General features: G+C 40.9%; 1 protein-coding gene across 3 annotated transcripts in view; it reads left to right on the forward strand.

The window, feature by feature from the left end:
* The window catches only part of VPS8 (VPS8 subunit of CORVET complex), an 83,724-nt gene extending 70,967 nt beyond the window's left edge, over nt 1-12,757 (forward strand). For all 3 annotated transcript variants that reach the window (XM_033150071.1, XM_033150070.1, XM_033150072.1), the window contains 4 exons: nt 2,390-2,559; nt 3,207-3,375; nt 10,499-10,579; nt 10,922-12,757. In XM_033150071.1, coding sequence (XP_033005962.1) covers nt 2,390-2,559; nt 3,207-3,375; nt 10,499-10,579; nt 10,922-11,071 — 570 coding nt within the window. In that variant the 3' untranslated portion in view covers nt 11,072-12,757. The remainder of the gene's footprint in view (nt 1-2,389; nt 2,560-3,206; nt 3,376-10,498; nt 10,580-10,921) is intronic.
* Nucleotides 12,758-17,591: the final 4,834 nt, after the last annotated feature.

The following is a 17,591-nucleotide window of genomic DNA, read 5'->3' on the forward strand; positions in this document are numbered from 1 at the left end:
CTCAAAGTATCAGGAAAGTTCTTAATTGTGATTTCCAGATATGATGCACAAAATCACCTTTGTAGCTTGCCTTAAAGAAGGGGAAGAGGGACAGAGAGAAATGGCACTAACTCATCAGCAGAGGCAGCCCCTCTGAGTATGAGGTGGTGTAAGGAATTTATTTAATTTTCTCGCTGGGAATTTGCTTTCATGAACCATCAGAAGGCATACTTCAGTACCATTTAAGTTCTGTAGCTGGGAGTCTTCTCTGCCATATTCAACTCTTGCATTGCTCTGGCATTTATTTAGGAATTTGGTCAGGGTGCCTCCATATTGCTTTCTTCCAGTGACGCTGGTACTAAGCAGGAAGTCTGAGAAAGTTGCTGGCTAGGAGACTGAGTGGGGGGTGCCTCCCCCAGTGCCGTTGTTGTGCGTACACACTTCTGTGTAGGATAAGTGTGTCTGTGCGTGAGCCAACCCCAGTAGCACTATACATAAATCACAAGAATGTATGAAACAAATAACTATCACACAAACATATGCTAGTTTTGCATGGGATGGGGCAGTCAGCTTCGAAAAGCTGCATTGCATGGGTTGGATTACATGACCCTTGGGGTACCTTTCACAATTTTATGATTGTATGGTAAGTGTAAGCATTAACTAGGTCACATCCATACCCCACACATTTAGAGCACCTGGCTGCCCTCAAAGAATCCTACAAGTGGTACCTACATGGCGTGTTACAGTTCAGTGTTGTAAGTCAGATATAACCTCATTCACACAGATGAAACAAGCTAAAAAGATTGTGGACCGGGGGGAAGGAGGTGAGGAACAGCATGCCTGGTTGCCCCTGGTTGCCAAACCAAGGTTTGGGTACCAGGGAGTGTCATCTATGCACCAGGCGAATGTGGTTGCAAGGATAAATGTGGATAATCCCATGCATGCCGCCTGAACTTCTGTGGGGAAGGGTAGTGTCAGGATCCTTCCAAGGGTTGCTCATGAGTAACGACAGAGCCTTCAGTTGCTAAGACTATTTATTGTGAATTCCTATTTACAGTGTAGAGCTATTTCCAAACATGACCGCTCAGTCACTTGAAGAATCCGGAAGGGCCGCTCTTCTGTTTCCCGCCCAGCACCAAAATCTCGGCACCCTAAAACGACGACGTCTGCGTTGCCTCCTGACCCCCCCCCCATGCTGTGCTGGCGCCGGAAGCGGCATCTCTTCCTCAAATCCTCTCTGGCTGGCAGTGCTGGGTCTTTGCCCAGTGTCTCCAACCCTCTGCACCTCCTCCTTCCTTGGAGAGACTTCAGGGGAAATCCTGGAGGAGGAGTCCGTTGACAGAAGTGGCTGGGGTTCCCTGTAACTTAGAGAGACTTCCTCTCGCAAAGGGCTGCTCTCCCAGTCCTCCTCCCGAGGAGGACCTCTTTCCCTGCCCTCCTCGCAAGTAGGATCTCCTGCTAGCCCTTCCCCTCGAGTAGTCCTCCTGTCCCACTGCTCCTCGGGAGGAGGACCTCTCCTGGCTCTCCTGCCGAGTAGGACCTCCCCTTGCCCTCTCCTCACGTGGAGCCAGGCGATCCCTGACAGGTAGCATACAAGTTTGACAGATAAACATTTGTATCCTTCCCAATATGATAGCCCTAACCATGCACAGCTCTATAATTGGAGCCCGTCCAGTAGAATGGTGTATTGCACATGATGCAAACATATCGTAAATGGCTGGGGCAACCCAGCCAAATGGGCAGGGTATAAATAAAATTGGTTGTGGTGTTATATCATTTAAACATTGTGTGTGTTTGTTTAGGAGTATCACTTGGATGGGTCCAGTTTATGCTTGTGCTCTGTTGTACAGTGGTACCTCGGGTTAAGAACTTAATTCGTTCTGGAGGTCCGTTCTTAACCTGAAACTGTTCTTAATCTGAGGTACCACTTTAGCTAATGTGGCCTCCCGCTGCCGCAGCGCGATTTCTATTCTCATCCTGAAGCAAAGTTCTTAACCCAAGGTACTATTTCTGGGTTAGCGGAGTCTGTAACCTGAAGCATCTGTAACCCGAGGTACCACTGTAATCCCAAACACCTTCTCATTAGCATAAGAATAGCTTGTTTTTTCTCTCCACTTTACACAAATACGAAATTGGTTTAGCCCAAAGGCTCCAAATGTGTGAGCTAGGAAGACACCATTCTATTGGATACACTCCAATTATAGTACTATAGAGTGACTGTTATAAAATGGCTACACAGTGGCATTTGACAGTGTATATTATATATAAAATAGCAGGATTTGTCATTAAGATACCTAAAAGTGTTGTTTCTCCTCTCATTTAATCTCCATGAGATGTTTTGCCACATGCAGAATTTATGGAGCATGCCTAACAGGTTAAGTGATGTCTTTCTTGTATCGTCCTTGATCAGACTCTTTTGGAGACTACAACCAGCCTACTCAACCATGACCTCCACTGGTCCTTACGTAATTTGAAAGCATCTGTGACTAGAGGGCTGAACCCCAAGCAAGATTACTGTTGTATTTGTCTACAGCAGTACAAGAGAAGACAAGAGACTGCTGACCAAATCATAGTCTTCAGGTAATTGTTGAGAAAAGGCAATGTGAGGTCCTAGAGTTTAATATAGTTAAGTTACATAGAGGTGGTTGTTGTCTTGCTGTACCGTGAGTGGGACTGATTTACTGGGCTCTGTATGCCTTCAGGGTTTGTATTTTTATTTATTTTTAAATTTTATATCTCACTTCTCAACATGTTGATCTTAAAGTGGCTTACAACAATAAAACAGACAATATAGAAAATTTAAAACACAAATTAAGCTTCCAGAATTCTAATCTCAAGAATTTAAAATCTGCCCCAGTGTAAAAACCTCTGAGACTTTTAGCCAGTAGAAACAAGATTTCTGAAGGGCTTTTATAGGTGACTAATTTCTCTTTAATAGTCAGGTGGTCATTTGGCAGTTAGAGATCCAGAAAATGTTTGTGACAGAGAATAAATGGACAAAAGCATGCTTACTCAGAAGTAAGTTCCACTGTATTAAAAGGCTCTAACTCTGTGTTTAGGATTGCAGGCTTAATGTCTTTTAAAAGATGTTTGTTTCCCTTGACAGTAGTGTGACATTTGGTTTATTGGAACCTATTTAGAATTAATTTTACAAAACAAATGTGCTCTAGTGTGCAGAGTATTCTAGTTAATATATGTGTGCAATTAAATTTCTTTTTTTGTAACAGCTGTGGCCACTTGTACCACTCTCTCTGCCTGCTGAGTAAAGAGTGTGGCACTGAAACAGATGGACAGATGAGATGGACTTGTTTTAAATGCAATGCAAGTAACAAAGGAGGAAAACTAAGCGGGACTTGCTTAGAAATGAAGAAGGGAAGTCCCGTATCTCTGGCACAGGTAAGATTTGCAGAAGTGAACTTTTCCTAGAAGGCTGAAGTTAAACTGGTTTTGTGGGAGTTTAGGAGCGCCTCAATAAAATGAGGCTTCTTTTGTCTACACTTCCATCATTGAAGAAGCTTTTGGAATGGTTTGATAAGTTCTTGCTGTGTTTGAATTGAAGGGGTTTCTTTAAAAATGGGACGTGCATTTATTTATGGAACAATGAAAGGCAAATGATGGCTTCTTGTCATGTGCTGCTTTTTGTATGACTGCTTTCCACACGTGCTAGCAACCTAAAAGTCTTCCATGTGTCGTAGTAGGCAAGGCATTTGTTCAAATTGTAGCTGGACATGTCAGCTTGCCTCTTCAAACAGCAGGCTCAGACATCTACCCCAAAGCAGACCTACATGAAAATAAATACTGGGGAGCAGCAGGAATCAGTATGTGCACTGTACCCTCAACTGCCACTTTGGTGTGTTGTGAGGTCTGCAACTGCTGTTCTTGCTCCTCTGGCCCAGAACCAGTGTCTGAGGTGAGGCTGTGGAATTGATTTTGCAGCTCTAGAGACACCATGGCTTCTGATAGTCCTGCTTCTTTGTGTAACATTCCTTCAGGGGTGATCAAGAGGTGGTGGACTATCCTTCTTGGAGGGATTTAAGCAAGCAGACGTTGAATGGCCATCTGTCATGTTATGATTTACTTGAGATTCCTGCATTGCAGGGGGTTGGACTAGATGACCCTCAGAGTCCCTTCCAACTCTATGATTCTGTGATTCTATATGTGGGTCAAGTTAATGTGGGTTCTGTGCATACTCATGTCTGAATTACTCCAAGTGGAGATCAATCCTTCCCGTAGTGCAGTTTCTGTCATGGATTATTTGTGTGTGAAAGAGCACAACATCCTTATTGAAAAATTAAAATGTAGAAAATGCTTTTTCGATACAGTGCTTCTACTAAATGCCTTCCAAAATTGCATTTGGCATTTTTTTTTCATCACAATGCTGACTCATGTTCAGTTGGCAAGCTGCTTAATGATAATTCAGAAGCTTTAAGTAATCCAGCTGCTAAAGCAAAGTAGTAGAAAATCCTGATTTTAGAGTATAAATGTTATACGCTTGAATTGGATAAGAGAGGACTAATACACAACGCAGCCAGAGGATGGTTGCAGTGGAAGTCAATGTTTGTAGCTATTATAAGGAATGCCTGATGTATCTATCCAACAAGATCTCATGGCCTCGGGATTTGACGGCACTCTGTTTCCACAACAACTTGAACAGAAAACAAATTTGCATTGAATTAAGTGTCCAGATCAATGATTCTTCTAGTGACTTCATTGCTTTACTCCATTTGCATTGAAGTACAAGTAATTCAAATAACACTCTAATGGTCAAATAACTTCCTCCAGATGAGCTATTTGTTTGTTGCATGCATCTTAAACTTTAAAATTAATGCACTTCAGCTGTTAGAAACTGTTTGAAGGAGAACATGGTGGACACTTGAAAGTCCTTCAGCCGTCTAAGATACTACCATTTGCTGTAGTAGGTCCCCTACAGCATAGTACAGTACTTCAAACCCTTCATTGTTTGGGCTTAGTGAATACAATGTATAATCCTGCTAAATTTCCCTTCTGTTGTCATTCCATCAGATGCCTTTCTATGGAATATGGGCTTCCCAAAGGCATCTGATTGGCCACTATGGGAACAAAATGCTGGACTAGATAGGTCTTTGGTCTGATCCAGCAGGGCTTCTTTTTGTACTTACAGTATGTGTGTTCATGGTCAAATAGAGGGCACTCTTGGACTACCTGTAAAGTTCCGAGTTTGGGTGTTATATTTTCTTTAGAATGCTTTGAGCAAAAATGCATTAGTGCTGGGAAATGCCACCAAGCATCTGGAGTATATTTCTTAGTACCATTTCTGCTCCTCTGAAATGGACTGTCAGCTTGAATTTTGAAGTAGTGTTGAGATTTATATGTGAACTGACAGCAACCCAACACACTCTGTTCTTTATCTCTCCCTCCCTCTCTCCTGTGAGCATCCTTTTCAGCAACCATATTGAAAAACAAAGGGTATGCCAGGAAATGGATGGTTTAAAGAAATGGGTGTATGAAGTGTATTTCTGTTATGTACTGAGTTGAATCCTAGAACAATAGGATCCAGAATGCAGCAGTCTGATTGGTCCCAGAACAATAGGATCCAGAATGCAGCAGTCTGATTGGTCCGCAGGAGCCACCCAATCCAGCTCCAGGTGGACATGAATCAGCGACCTGATTAGCCTGCAAGAGCAGCCAATCAGGCTCCCGGAGGAAGTGAATCCACAACCTGATTGGCCTACAGGAGTAGCCCAGAATTAGCCAATCATTGTGTAAATAATTATATATAGCAGACGTTTTGGGGAAAGATTCATTCATTGCCAATATGAGCTGAATAAAGAGCATGAAATTCACACTTCACTCCAAATATATTTCAATTTCCAAAGCTCACATTCCATTCCTAAGAGGTTATCCCCAACTTTAAAATTCCTAGGGCAGTTTTCTCTCGGTCTCTTGGTTGGAATGTGATGTGGCTTTTGTTCTTGAAAATAACAGTAACTGGACTTTGTGACAGGCGCAAGCGTACTAGCATTGCCCACCCTTCCTCTCCAGCTCAAGTCAGGAAGGGCAGAGTAAAGATAGAAAAGCAGACTGAGTTTGTAGCAGGTTGCTCCGGGCAAGAGCTGCACACAGCCAGGAACCGCCAGCAGGAACAATTTCAGAAATGACAGATGGCAGCACAGACCATTTTGGCCCAAGGCAACTTAGCCAGCAGCATAAATCTCTGTTGGGGCTACAGGAGGCAGCCTCCCTCTAAACACACTTACTTATCTAGAAGAGGATAATGCTGACCTAGTCTTTATGGACTGATTGTACATGCTAATAACGAGGCAGCTTCCCCAATGATTCCTAGACTCAGAGTGACTGGAGGCCACCATTGGTGACTTAATGCAGTGGCCTGAGTTTCTCTTTCTGTCTCTTTTTTTAGGCGTCTTAACCTGTGCTCTGTGTGCATGTTAAAACATTTATTTCAACCTAGTTACTGATCCTAGTAATTGAAGGTAACTGCCACTTTCTGAAGAGGATATACCAGAGGCTGAGACAGAAAAAAACTTAAAGGCATGAGAAACTTTGCTAGTTCTCTGTGTTTTTCTGGGGCCTTTGTTAATTTAAGCCAGAACTTCTTGGGCTTTATGTGAAAGTGCCTTCCTTTTTAAAGGAGCCTTTGGAGAGTTTTCCAGATTAAACCGAAGTATAAGTTTGTCAGTGCAGTGACGGATGTTGCCTTGAGTATAAATTCCAGGCCTTTCATCTGTCACAGTGCCTGCCATTTATCTGCAGTTTGCCAAATAGCATTGTGTTTTTTTCAATTCCGCCATTGATCTTTACGGAATTGACATGACTTTAGGTTGAAATAATTTTTTGTTTGCCTTTGCAATCTTGACTTGAAGATCACTGTGTATGTATATACACCTTTGCTGAAGGCAAGAGTTCACTTGGATATATATTTTTAAAATGTAAGCTTGACTGTCTTGGTATGTGTATGACTGAAATACATTTTACGTGGCTGTCGGTTCATTACTCACCTACACTGATGTATAGTTGTTGTCCAAAGGTAAGAACTACTTCATATTTGGCCAATAAGTCCTGTAGCTTAAGACTGCAACATAAGTTACCTCTGTGCAGAGAATTCTGTAGAATACTTAAAGATTTAAAGTCTCATGCATGTGAGCTGCCACTCCATTCATATATGAAATGTACAGTCAGTCATAGGTTCCCATCATGTGATAATAGGGCACATGTTATTCACGTCTTGGAATCAATGTAGAAAATCATCAGTGTGAAACCCTTCCTTAATGGTGTGTGAATAAACAAAATCCTGCAACCACTCTGCTCACTCTACACAGTGTTGTTGAGAAAACAAAAATGAATGAAAGGGGAGAGAAGTTACCGGAGCTGAAATGAGACATTGGCTGCAATCCTGTGCATCTGGGAGTAAGTCCCATTGAACCCAGTGGGATTTATTTCCAAGTAAGCATACGTAAGATTGCACTGTTTGTCACACAACCAGGAAATGGGTACATGAAGGAACAGCTACTATTCCCAGCTTGATCTCTGGCATTTGCTATTAAGAAAAGCTGGTAGCTGTACTGGGAAAATGTTTTCCTGACAGACTAGTGAGCTAGTTTGAACCTGCTGCTTGTCAGGATGATTGACTTCTGGGCTTCAGGATGATTGATGTGACTCTGTAGACCATTTCTTGTTCTCACTACTAGAATTGTGTAGTGTAACATCTAGCTCTAGTTACTTAAACCTGTTCGCATAAAAACATAGGCAAGTAATCCTTATTTTAGCCTTATTGCTTATAGTATCTCTTTAAAAGGCAAATAGAAACAATGTGTGTCCAGAAAGGATGTGTTGCTAAACTAGATGTGTACTGCAGGATACAAGGAAGTGTTCACATATTTTGAGATTTGCATATATTTGTAGGATTAGAAATTCTTATCTCTAACAGATTCTTTGAATCTGGACTCTAGAAACATTGAGACCGGAACTTCTGTTTCAAAGATTACATGTCACATTTGCAAGATTCCAAACGAACAAATAAAACCTTTTTAGAATGACTTACAAAAGGGGCTGTGAAGTCACTTTTGCAAATAGGATGTAATCCAATTCAGCCCGATTCTGAGCAAGCTAATATCTGCATCACCTGTTGTTAGTTGCTTAGCCAGCTCCTTACGTTTGAAGTGAAAACTGCAGCCTAATGTGTGTGTGCAGGTTTCGGCATTTATACTCTGTGTAATGACACAGATGTCAGATTGGCTAAGAGATTTCCAGCAGCATTGAATAAAAAGCTTTCGTTGAGTTAAAAGGAAGAAAATGCCCTGCAGTGCTCGTTTCCATGACAACAGGAAAATTGCCCGCAATATATCAGCTCATCAGCCCCAAGAACAATCTGATTGATAGTTACACACAAGTAAGAAACAGCAAATGGAAGATAGTTATGTTACATTTTCTTGTCTTTGGATAAGAACAAATTACCTTCCACTTCTGTGTGTGTGTTTGTTGCAGGCTTCTAAAGAGAGATAATAGATCACATAGCAGCAGTAGATTTGTAGTTGTTAGTATCTGTGATTTGGAAAGCTACTGGCACACGGAGAGTTAATGTGTAGTACAAATTCTTATTCACTCTCCATTTTAAAAAAAATTGTGGAAAATGGACCTGGAGAGTTGTGAAAGTAAATGTCAGCAAATAAGCCCTTGATCGTTCTTTTAATGTTGAATTCTTTATTTTAACTGTTTTAAAAAGATCAAGCAGAGCCTTCAAGATTGGTCAAAAGAAAGTCCTTATTCATATTCACAATACACTAAACTGAAATAAAAGAGAAGAGAGAGGGGAGAAAATACATAGACATAGAACAGTTGAGTCCCAATACTTGATCATCATTTTGTTAGTATTATAATATTGATAATCTGTGGATATAAATCTTAACTGGAATTGCTCTGTTAAATGATGGGTTGGATCCAGAAAAGAATGGCTTGTTCCGCTTGCACAGTGGAGCTTTTCCTGGTGTCCCCCTTCAGCCTCTTGTGCCCCCCTAAAAGCTGCTCTTGAGGGTCAAGACAATGTGGGATGTGATGAGCAAGGAGGCTAGAGCAGGATGGGGTGGGGTGGGGGGAAATCAGCAGCAACTGGGGATTGTCTTATGCAAATAGAAGTGCCTTTGTGCTCTGAAAAGGAACCTTTTGCATCAAACCCGTAAATTTCTCCCAGTCACCCTGAAATTGCAGCTTGATTTTTAAATGTTCTTTTTCCTTTATAATTGTACATAATTTTCATGTTAAGGTTGCAACCCCTGCCCACACTTTTTCTGGAGGAAAACTCCAGTCAGCAGTGGGATTCGCTTCTGAGTCAGCAGATGCACAGGATAGTGCAGTAGCTCAACAATACCGTGTTTTATTCTGTAAGATGAAGCTCTTCCTTCAGTCTTGATAAGTTCTTGGATCTTCTCTTGATGATGTTAATCAAATGCAACACTGTCTTCCTGCTTCAACCTGGGCAATTGAGTTCCCTGGTATTGGCCAAGCCACTTAATTGTTGAATTCCCTCCCCAGAGGTACACATGGCACCTTCAATGTGCAGCTTTCTGCAAATGCTGAAGATGCATATTTTTACCCTGGCCTCTGACACATCTTGAGATGTGTATTTTTAGGACATGTCCTATTCCTCTGACTGTATTTTGTTTTAACTTTTTAATTCTGAATTATAAATTGTTGTAACCTGCCCTGGGACCTGCTGGTAAAGAGTGATTAGTTGAAGCAGTAGTAATTCACTCAGTCTCCATCCCAAATTCCAAAGCAGGAATAATAATGAGTTTCCCAACAAGAATGTTGTGAAGATATATAAAAGATAGGAAGCATAAAACACCAGGTACTGCTACATATGGCATATTGGAGCCTCTTAACTGTTGTTTTTTGGATGTGGTCCACCCAGTTACATAACATGGGTGTCTAGCAAGCTGCTAGATTCAAGAAGGCCAGGAGGAACACAACCCATTTTTCCACATATAAAACCCAGATGTTGTATAATTCCAGCTCTTGATATGACTCAGAAGGTTTCTTGGCTAGTGGCCAGTGAGGTTGGCCAGCTGCATTCCAGTCCACGCACACTATATATCCAGCTAAAAGCAGCAAGTTGAGAATTTCCTAGAGCAACAGTTTTTGTGCTTGTATATCAGACAAGCACAGTTCCTGTCCCTTCCCTTGTCTGTTCTGAGCATAAAATAAAAAGTGTTTAATGAAAATGAAATACTACAAGAATTGACTAGAATATATTTATTACTGCAGACATAAAATAACATTTTTTCATTGTAACTTGCTTATCTTTTAGTTTAATGGGAATATTCTCTGGCTTTGTTTAGGTCAAAATATAGGGCAAGGTGTCCTGAATTAACTATATTTGTTTGGTCCAGGGTCAAAGTTATAAGCATGTTTTCTCCAACTTTCTGTAATGGAACTTCTCAGTTAGGTCTGATAAGACACTAGCGTGTAGATCCCCTGGTTGATGTACATGCTTTGTGTTGGTGACATTGTAATACTTTTTTCATAGACCAATTCTGAGGCCATCTTGGATCCACAGCAAGCTCAAGCTTTTGACCAGCTATGTCGTTTGTACCGAGGAACATCAAGGGTATTATAATTTTATGTCTCATTTTTAATGAAGTAAAACTTGAACTAGTTTGGAGGTGTGTTCTCATATACCACAAGGATGATACTTGGGGAGGGAAGAAAGGGTATATTATCCCCTTCAGGGGTAAAGCAAGTTTTGGTCAATGTGATTTGTTTCAGTAGATGAGGTTGTGACCTGGTAGTTTTTGATTAGCAACTTTCGCTATTTTTTATTTGTACTAAATTATTGTTTGCCCCTTTGAGTAAGTTAATGCTTTTACTGCCCACATCACTCTCCAATATATGTTTCTCACATGATTTCCATTACCCACACTATACCAAGTGGTGTTCCTTTGTTTTGTAGTTGGCTCTTCTGACTGAACTCTCACGGGACCGTGGCGGAGAAAAACATGGGCTCCTTCATATCTCCCAGGGTGATTCTGCACTGAATAGTGTATTCCAGAATGAGACCTTCCAACTTCACCTCACTCCTCCTCCTCTTTTGGAAGACTAATCTCTATTTGATGGGGTTCCAGGGCAGGAGAACAGCACCGTGAAAAGTACTTGACAGTACTCCTGATGGTGGAACAAGCTCCCGAGAACTTCACTTTGTATTAAGTAGACGGGAGGTTGCAACAATGCAGAAACTTTGTAAGGACCAGCTATTATTTTCCCTCTGTGACTTGGTTAACAAAGCAGAAGGGACATAAAAAATATCTCTCAGTCTTGTTTCCATTGGGCTTTGCTGAAAACTATAAACTACTCTGTCAAACCTATGCTGTTTGTCACTGGAGCTGAACACAACAGTACTTGGGGCAGCTGCACTAAGCCCCGGGGATAAAGTGTCTGCAGCCAAAGCTTATTTAAATAATTGGAGTCTGTTCCCTTAGAGAAGAAAACCAATGGAATACAACAAATGTCAGTCATCCAAAGTTGACATTTCTCTCATTTTAATTTAGAACAAGCTGTGAAACTCTACAGTCAGTATTCTAATAGGTAGCTGAATGCAGAGAACCCAACTGAACCCAAGCAAGACAGAACTGCCAAGGATGCCCCAATTGCATGAATTTTTCTGAAATTGCTTTAGCTCTTCCTCTGATTTTAGCCATTGCAGTAAATCTGCGTTGGCCCTTGTGCTAGTGGCTCAAGGTTTGCTGTGACAGATGCTATTCCAGAAAAGTGTCACTCATTAGTATCCCGAACCAGAAATTTTGCTAACCAAGCACATTGTAATGTAGTACTCAGCCAACTTGACAGTGGCAAATATTTGGTGCCAGCTTGTGTGTGTTGTGTGCCAGCATTTCCACAGAGCTCTCACTGTTTCTAGTGTACCAAAAGAAAACAGCACATTCATCATTATGATGGCGGCTGCTGTCGAGTCACTGAGCTGCATGGAAAGGACATCCTCTTTCATTGTATCCCACCCCACCCCACCCCTACCTCATTTATCTATTATGAACTCTATACTGAATTAAAGGAAAGGCTTCAGATGTTGGTTTATGATTCCCACCCCACCCCACCCCACCCCTCTCCCACTCTCTTCTGTGTAGATAGGGCATCATTAGCAGCCTGCAACAGGAATGGGTTTTAACATGAATTTAAGGTGATTTTTTCCTGGTCCTACAGGGTAAAGCATAAGCTTCCCACTAGTGTCTTGTTTAATGTCCTTATATCTCCAAAAGCTGGTAGTTTGCAGTCTTCCCTTGTTTGTTTAAGGGGTTTCCTGTCTTTGTGATAACCTGTCCAAAGGGAGAACAAGTGCAGATTAAAAAGCACATCAAGCAGTTTTTTCACGTGACCTGCTACCAACTGCCATGTCCAGAGGTTATTGCAGTGTGTATTGTGTTCCCTCATCTTTTCTCAGGATGCAAACGGTTCTCCACTACGCATTAATGAAATTGATGCACATATGGCTGCAGATTACTCATATGCTAGAGGTATGTACATCTGGAGTGCCCAATTGAGAAAAGGTTATATGCATACAATTTTATTTATTTAAAACATTCATTGATGTGGGATTATTATGAAATGAGGCCTTCGGTACCCATTTTCTGATCTAATCCTCTTCAGTTAAAGCTTACCTATTTAAATGTTCAGCATCATCCTTGATTGCACCCTTGATGGAAAGGGGGTTGTAATCATGCTGTGAATATATCATTCTTCTTGTGCAAGTATTCAGGTATAAATATGTATGAACACTTCTGCCTCCTCTTGAACTGATGCCTCTTAGTCCTGGCTTATGTTTGTCCATGCTATATAATCAAGCAAGATCTCTGGCACCTAGGTGACCACTGATTTTATGGTAAAGGAATATCAACTCCTGGTAAACAGGTTTTCTTGGTCTTAATCAAAATATGCTTACTGTTCTAGTAAGAAATGCTTCTGCAGTAGGTAATTTAAATAAAAGTGCCAGTATCAAATGCTATTAGCGCACATTTGGTTGCCAAATTTCAAAAAAGATATTGGAGAGCTGGAAAAGGTTCAGAAAATACAACCAAAATGAGAAAGAGCTGACCAGCTCCCAAATTAGGGAATGTTACAGTGTTAGGTCTGTTTAGTTTAGAAGATAGGCAGGTAAGGGGAAAACATAACAGAGGCTTATAAAATTATGCTTAGTGTCGACGAAGTGGATAGATAACCAGTTTTACTTGCTCCTTCATAATGCTAGAACCTGGATGTATCCAATGAAACTGAATAGGACTGACAAAAGGAAATGCTTCTACACCACACTGTTAAAGCTGTGCAAAAGATTCCTGCACTGCAGGGGGTTGGACTAGATGATCCTCATGGACCCTTCCAACTTGATATGATTGTATGAAAAGAGATGATTGCGGGCTTCCTAAGACATATCTGGATGGCCACTGTACAAAGAAAGGATGCTGGATGAGATAGGCATTTAGTTTTACCTGGCAGGAGTCCACTTATGTTCTTACAGGGCAATGCTCATAAGCAAGACCCACTGAGTGGAATTCAGCATCAGGCTCTTCCAGTCTGATGGAGTGATCCCCGCTCTCCTCCCACCTGTGCACTGTTCTCCCGCCCTGAGCCAATTTCAGGGGACACACCAGGGGAGGAGAGGGGGAAAGCCCCGCTGCACAAGCGGAAGTGCTTGTGCAAGGCTTCCACCGAATGAGCTCATTAGGTGAATCCTGCCCATTCAGTTCAATGGAGCTTTATCCCATTAAGTGAGAATAGTAGTATGCTGTCTTAATTTTGTTAGTACTCTTGTTCGACCAAGCACTTGGATCAAAACCAGCTGCCAAATATAATGTTGCTATTTGGAGACTGTGTAGCAGAAGGTTTAACAACTGGAGGCCCCTGGCCCACTAAGTGATGCCAACTGTTCTTTCAGTTGCAAGGCTAGATGCCAAAAGAACTGTGGAGGAAACAACAGCCGTGGTAACAGAATGTGCTGGCAGGACATTATAGGGGAAGGATTTGAGGTGCTAGTCAACTACTTCTCTAAGCATCCCTCAAAAAATAGGCTTCGTTGTGTGTTCTTTGTGCCTCTTCTCCCCAGCCCCAACAGCCAAGAGTTTGGCTTCATTACTGTCCCTTATTTATAAGTGGGAATGTGCTTTATTTATTCAACCTTGGTAATGGAAGTTCAGCAGGAAGAGCGAGGATAGAGGGCAGGAGCAAGCTGACAGCATGAAATGGACAGCTTGCATACAAGAGAAGAGTGTTTTTAAGCAAAAGGAAAATTGTTGAATTTTTTTATGGATGTTGGAGGTCCTTAGGGAAGCTCACACTTCCTGTGTTCACCTTTAAGCTGCAGACATTGACTCCAGATTTCATGCCCTGTTGGGCCAAACTGCACATGGGGAAGGTCTCTGCACCCTTCCTTACAACTCTTCCATATTGGGACTAGTTTTTAAGTATTTCCCACTCTGAGCCTTTGCTAGCAGGCTAGCTTTGTCAGAATGTAACTACTGTTTAAACTGATTCATATAAACACACACATTATTATTATTATTATTATTACTATTACTGTTCACTCTGTGTGTATTTCTGAAAGTGGAATAATGGCTTCTTTCCACTTATAATTCACAAGGATAGTCTACCTATTCAGTTTCTGGAGCATTAACTCAAGTCTTTGATGCCACTAGCAGTGCCGATCCCCTGCCTTTTAATCATTATAAATCATCTGTTTTGGCTAGTTCCTGAGCTTGTGGATTCTAATGCCTAAATCATGCTGAAAATACTTTATTGGTTTTGCATGTATAGAAGGAAGAGTAATCTGGCCTCTGTGTTGAGTATGTAATGCACGATTCTCATGTCCCCTCCTGTTTCCTGCCTTTACAAAGCCCCCTCCCCTGCTCTCTTTTAGCAGTCAGGTTGTCTTACCATTCTCCAGTATTGTTTCTGAGAAAGTGCTGTCCACACTACTCATAAACCGCCCCCCCCCCCAAAAAAAGAACCAGGAGAAAAAGAACCTTTTCACCAAATACGATCAAGCAATCCTGATTGTGTAGGATAGGCTGATTTGAATATGTTTTCATTGTAGGATGTTCATCTTTGTTTAATGTCTAGCACTCTATTAACTGGTGGAATAAGCAAGAACTCATCTATCTTATTTCATTGTAAATGACTTGCAAAGAGGAAAGAGAAGGTTCTACTGATAAAAATAACTTTGCTAAGCTGCCCAAGGTCTTTGCTAATTGTGCTAGAGCAGGGCGCTTTTATATTCAGGATGTGGAAGCACAGTGAGCTAATAGAAAGCTAGGAGATTAGCCAATCCAATAGAGTATTAAGAATTCCACCAATTTTTAGATTTAAAAAGCCCTATTGAGACTGGCAGCAGCACAATACCCCTTTACCTTCTGTTGCATTTAGAAATCTAAAAAATGTCCTTTCTTGAGGCTGCAGCAAAGCAATTTCAGCCATGTCCCAAAGCAAATTTATACATGAACACACAGTTATGACCTTCTGGCTACAATGTTTGGAGTATAGATGGAGAAAAGACTTGTGTAGGCAGAAGTTGGGAAACATCTATGGTGTGGGAGACATCTATTTTATGTCATTCTCATCCACCCATTTCAGTTACAAGTGTTCAGATAAGTCAGTCAACTCTTAATTATCCTATTCTTAATTACCTTTGCTATGGTATTTCCTTAAACTTTTCTGTATCAGCATGGGTTAGCAGTAGGATCTGTTTGCCACTGACTATACTCTGTTCTGTGATTGGTATAAGCAAATAAGTAATATGTCTTTGTGTACTTGTACCCATGGAGAAGAGTCATAATTCAAGTGATGAAGGATGCCCAAATGCAGCAGGTCTTAGGTTCAATCCCCAAGCTGACCCATTAAAATGTTCTGTCGTCACAGTGACAGTATTGCATGGTGTCCTATTTAAAAACAACTCCTCTTAAGATGAGCTCCAATCTTTGTCCCATTTACAGAATTCATGATCAGGTCAAGTCTACTATCAACTGCTTTCAAACTCAAGATGGTATCTGTTAAACTGTTGCAAGACAGTCAGAAGTGAAATAAAGAAGACAGGAGAGGGTGCATTCCTTAAACAGAAATGTTCTGTTTGTGGAGGGGCAGAATTAATGGCCAGATGCTCAATGGAATATATTCTTGTTACTCAAGTCTTAATGGACTAACTTACAAGAAAGCAGAAAATGAGGTTTGGTCAAAGAAGAAAGTATAAATTCTCTTCTCTAGCTATTACAAGAATGATAAAGAACTTTCAGGGTTTACTGTGGAAAGACAACTACAGTATTAACTGCATTGGAACTAAGGAATGAAGAGTGGTGCTAGTGTAGCAAGAATCTAACAGAGACTCTGGTGTCATCTTTATTTCCCAGGTGATAGTTGCCACATCCAATTCAGCTACACTCCAGCAATTTCATGATAATGCACAGCTACACCTAAAGATAGCATCAAATCACACCAGTCCCCATTTAGAATTCATCGTTTTTGGAGCAGTACAGAATTGTGGAAAATAAATTTGCCTCAACGCTGTGCTTGTGCAAAAGCAGTCTTCACATTTATTATTTTGTGAGAAGTTTACATGAAACAATAGGGTACCCTTGGGGAGTACGTTGAGACACAGCATCATGTGCTAAATCATCTAACCAAATCCTGCCATGGCCTGCACCCAGGCAATCTCCAGGGAAGCCAGGCACTACAGGACTTTGCCCATTGTGCTTAAGACTTTTGAACAGAACAAGTTTAACAGATTAACATTGTATGCAGCTATTGCTAATTAACAGTTTGATAAAGACTGTACCCATATAAGTAAATCTGTACTGAATTTAACCCAGGTCATGCCTTAGTTCAGAATGTATTTCTCTAATCTTAGCCCTGGTTTGGTGGCTGCTAGTCTCCAGAGAGGAAGGTTTCATGATTAAGTGTAATGAAAGAAACTAAGGTGTACTTTCAGAAGCTGCCCTGTTTCTGCCCTCAAGTGTAATTCACATTTTTTCTAGCCCCCTCTGCCATTGCCAGAGATCCTTACTCCTTTCACGCATAAGAAAGCCAATTGCAAATGTATACGATGCATTTCAAACCCCTAGCTAAAGTAATGCAATCTCGTTTATGCCTTGTTTTCCCGCTATAAAAGCCATAAGTATGCTTAACAGTACAGCACCTGAGAAAACACTTTAATAACCCCCAAATAATACCTTTTTTTTAGTAAACTCTATGAACTAGAATTTACTAAATTTATAAAACAGAATGTTTTTCTTTAAAAAATTAGCAGAGTATCCTATATCTCCAGAAATGCTAAGAAAGGATTTACCAGTTGTGATGGCAATACCCAGAACTGAGTTCCTTAGCATTTTGCCAAGAAATGCATTTTAATATAATTCATCATAATAAATATTTCATTTTTCTTCTCAGGGTGTTATTTTTATATTTTAAAGTACAATATCAGTTTATATAGTTGTTCATAATACACATTGTAATCTAAACGCTTTCTAAAAAGTGTCTATGTCAGAGTGTAGAAAACTTAGTAATGTGTTAGGATAGTGTTTAAAGAGCAGCATTCGACAACACAGCATAAAATAATCTAATACTGAGAGCTA

The sequence above is a fragment of the Lacerta agilis genome, chromosome 5 (assembly GCF_009819535.1).
Source record: "Lacerta agilis isolate rLacAgi1 chromosome 5, rLacAgi1.pri, whole genome shotgun sequence".
NCBI classification, from domain to species: Eukaryota; Metazoa; Chordata; class Lepidosauria; order Squamata; family Lacertidae; genus Lacerta; species Lacerta agilis.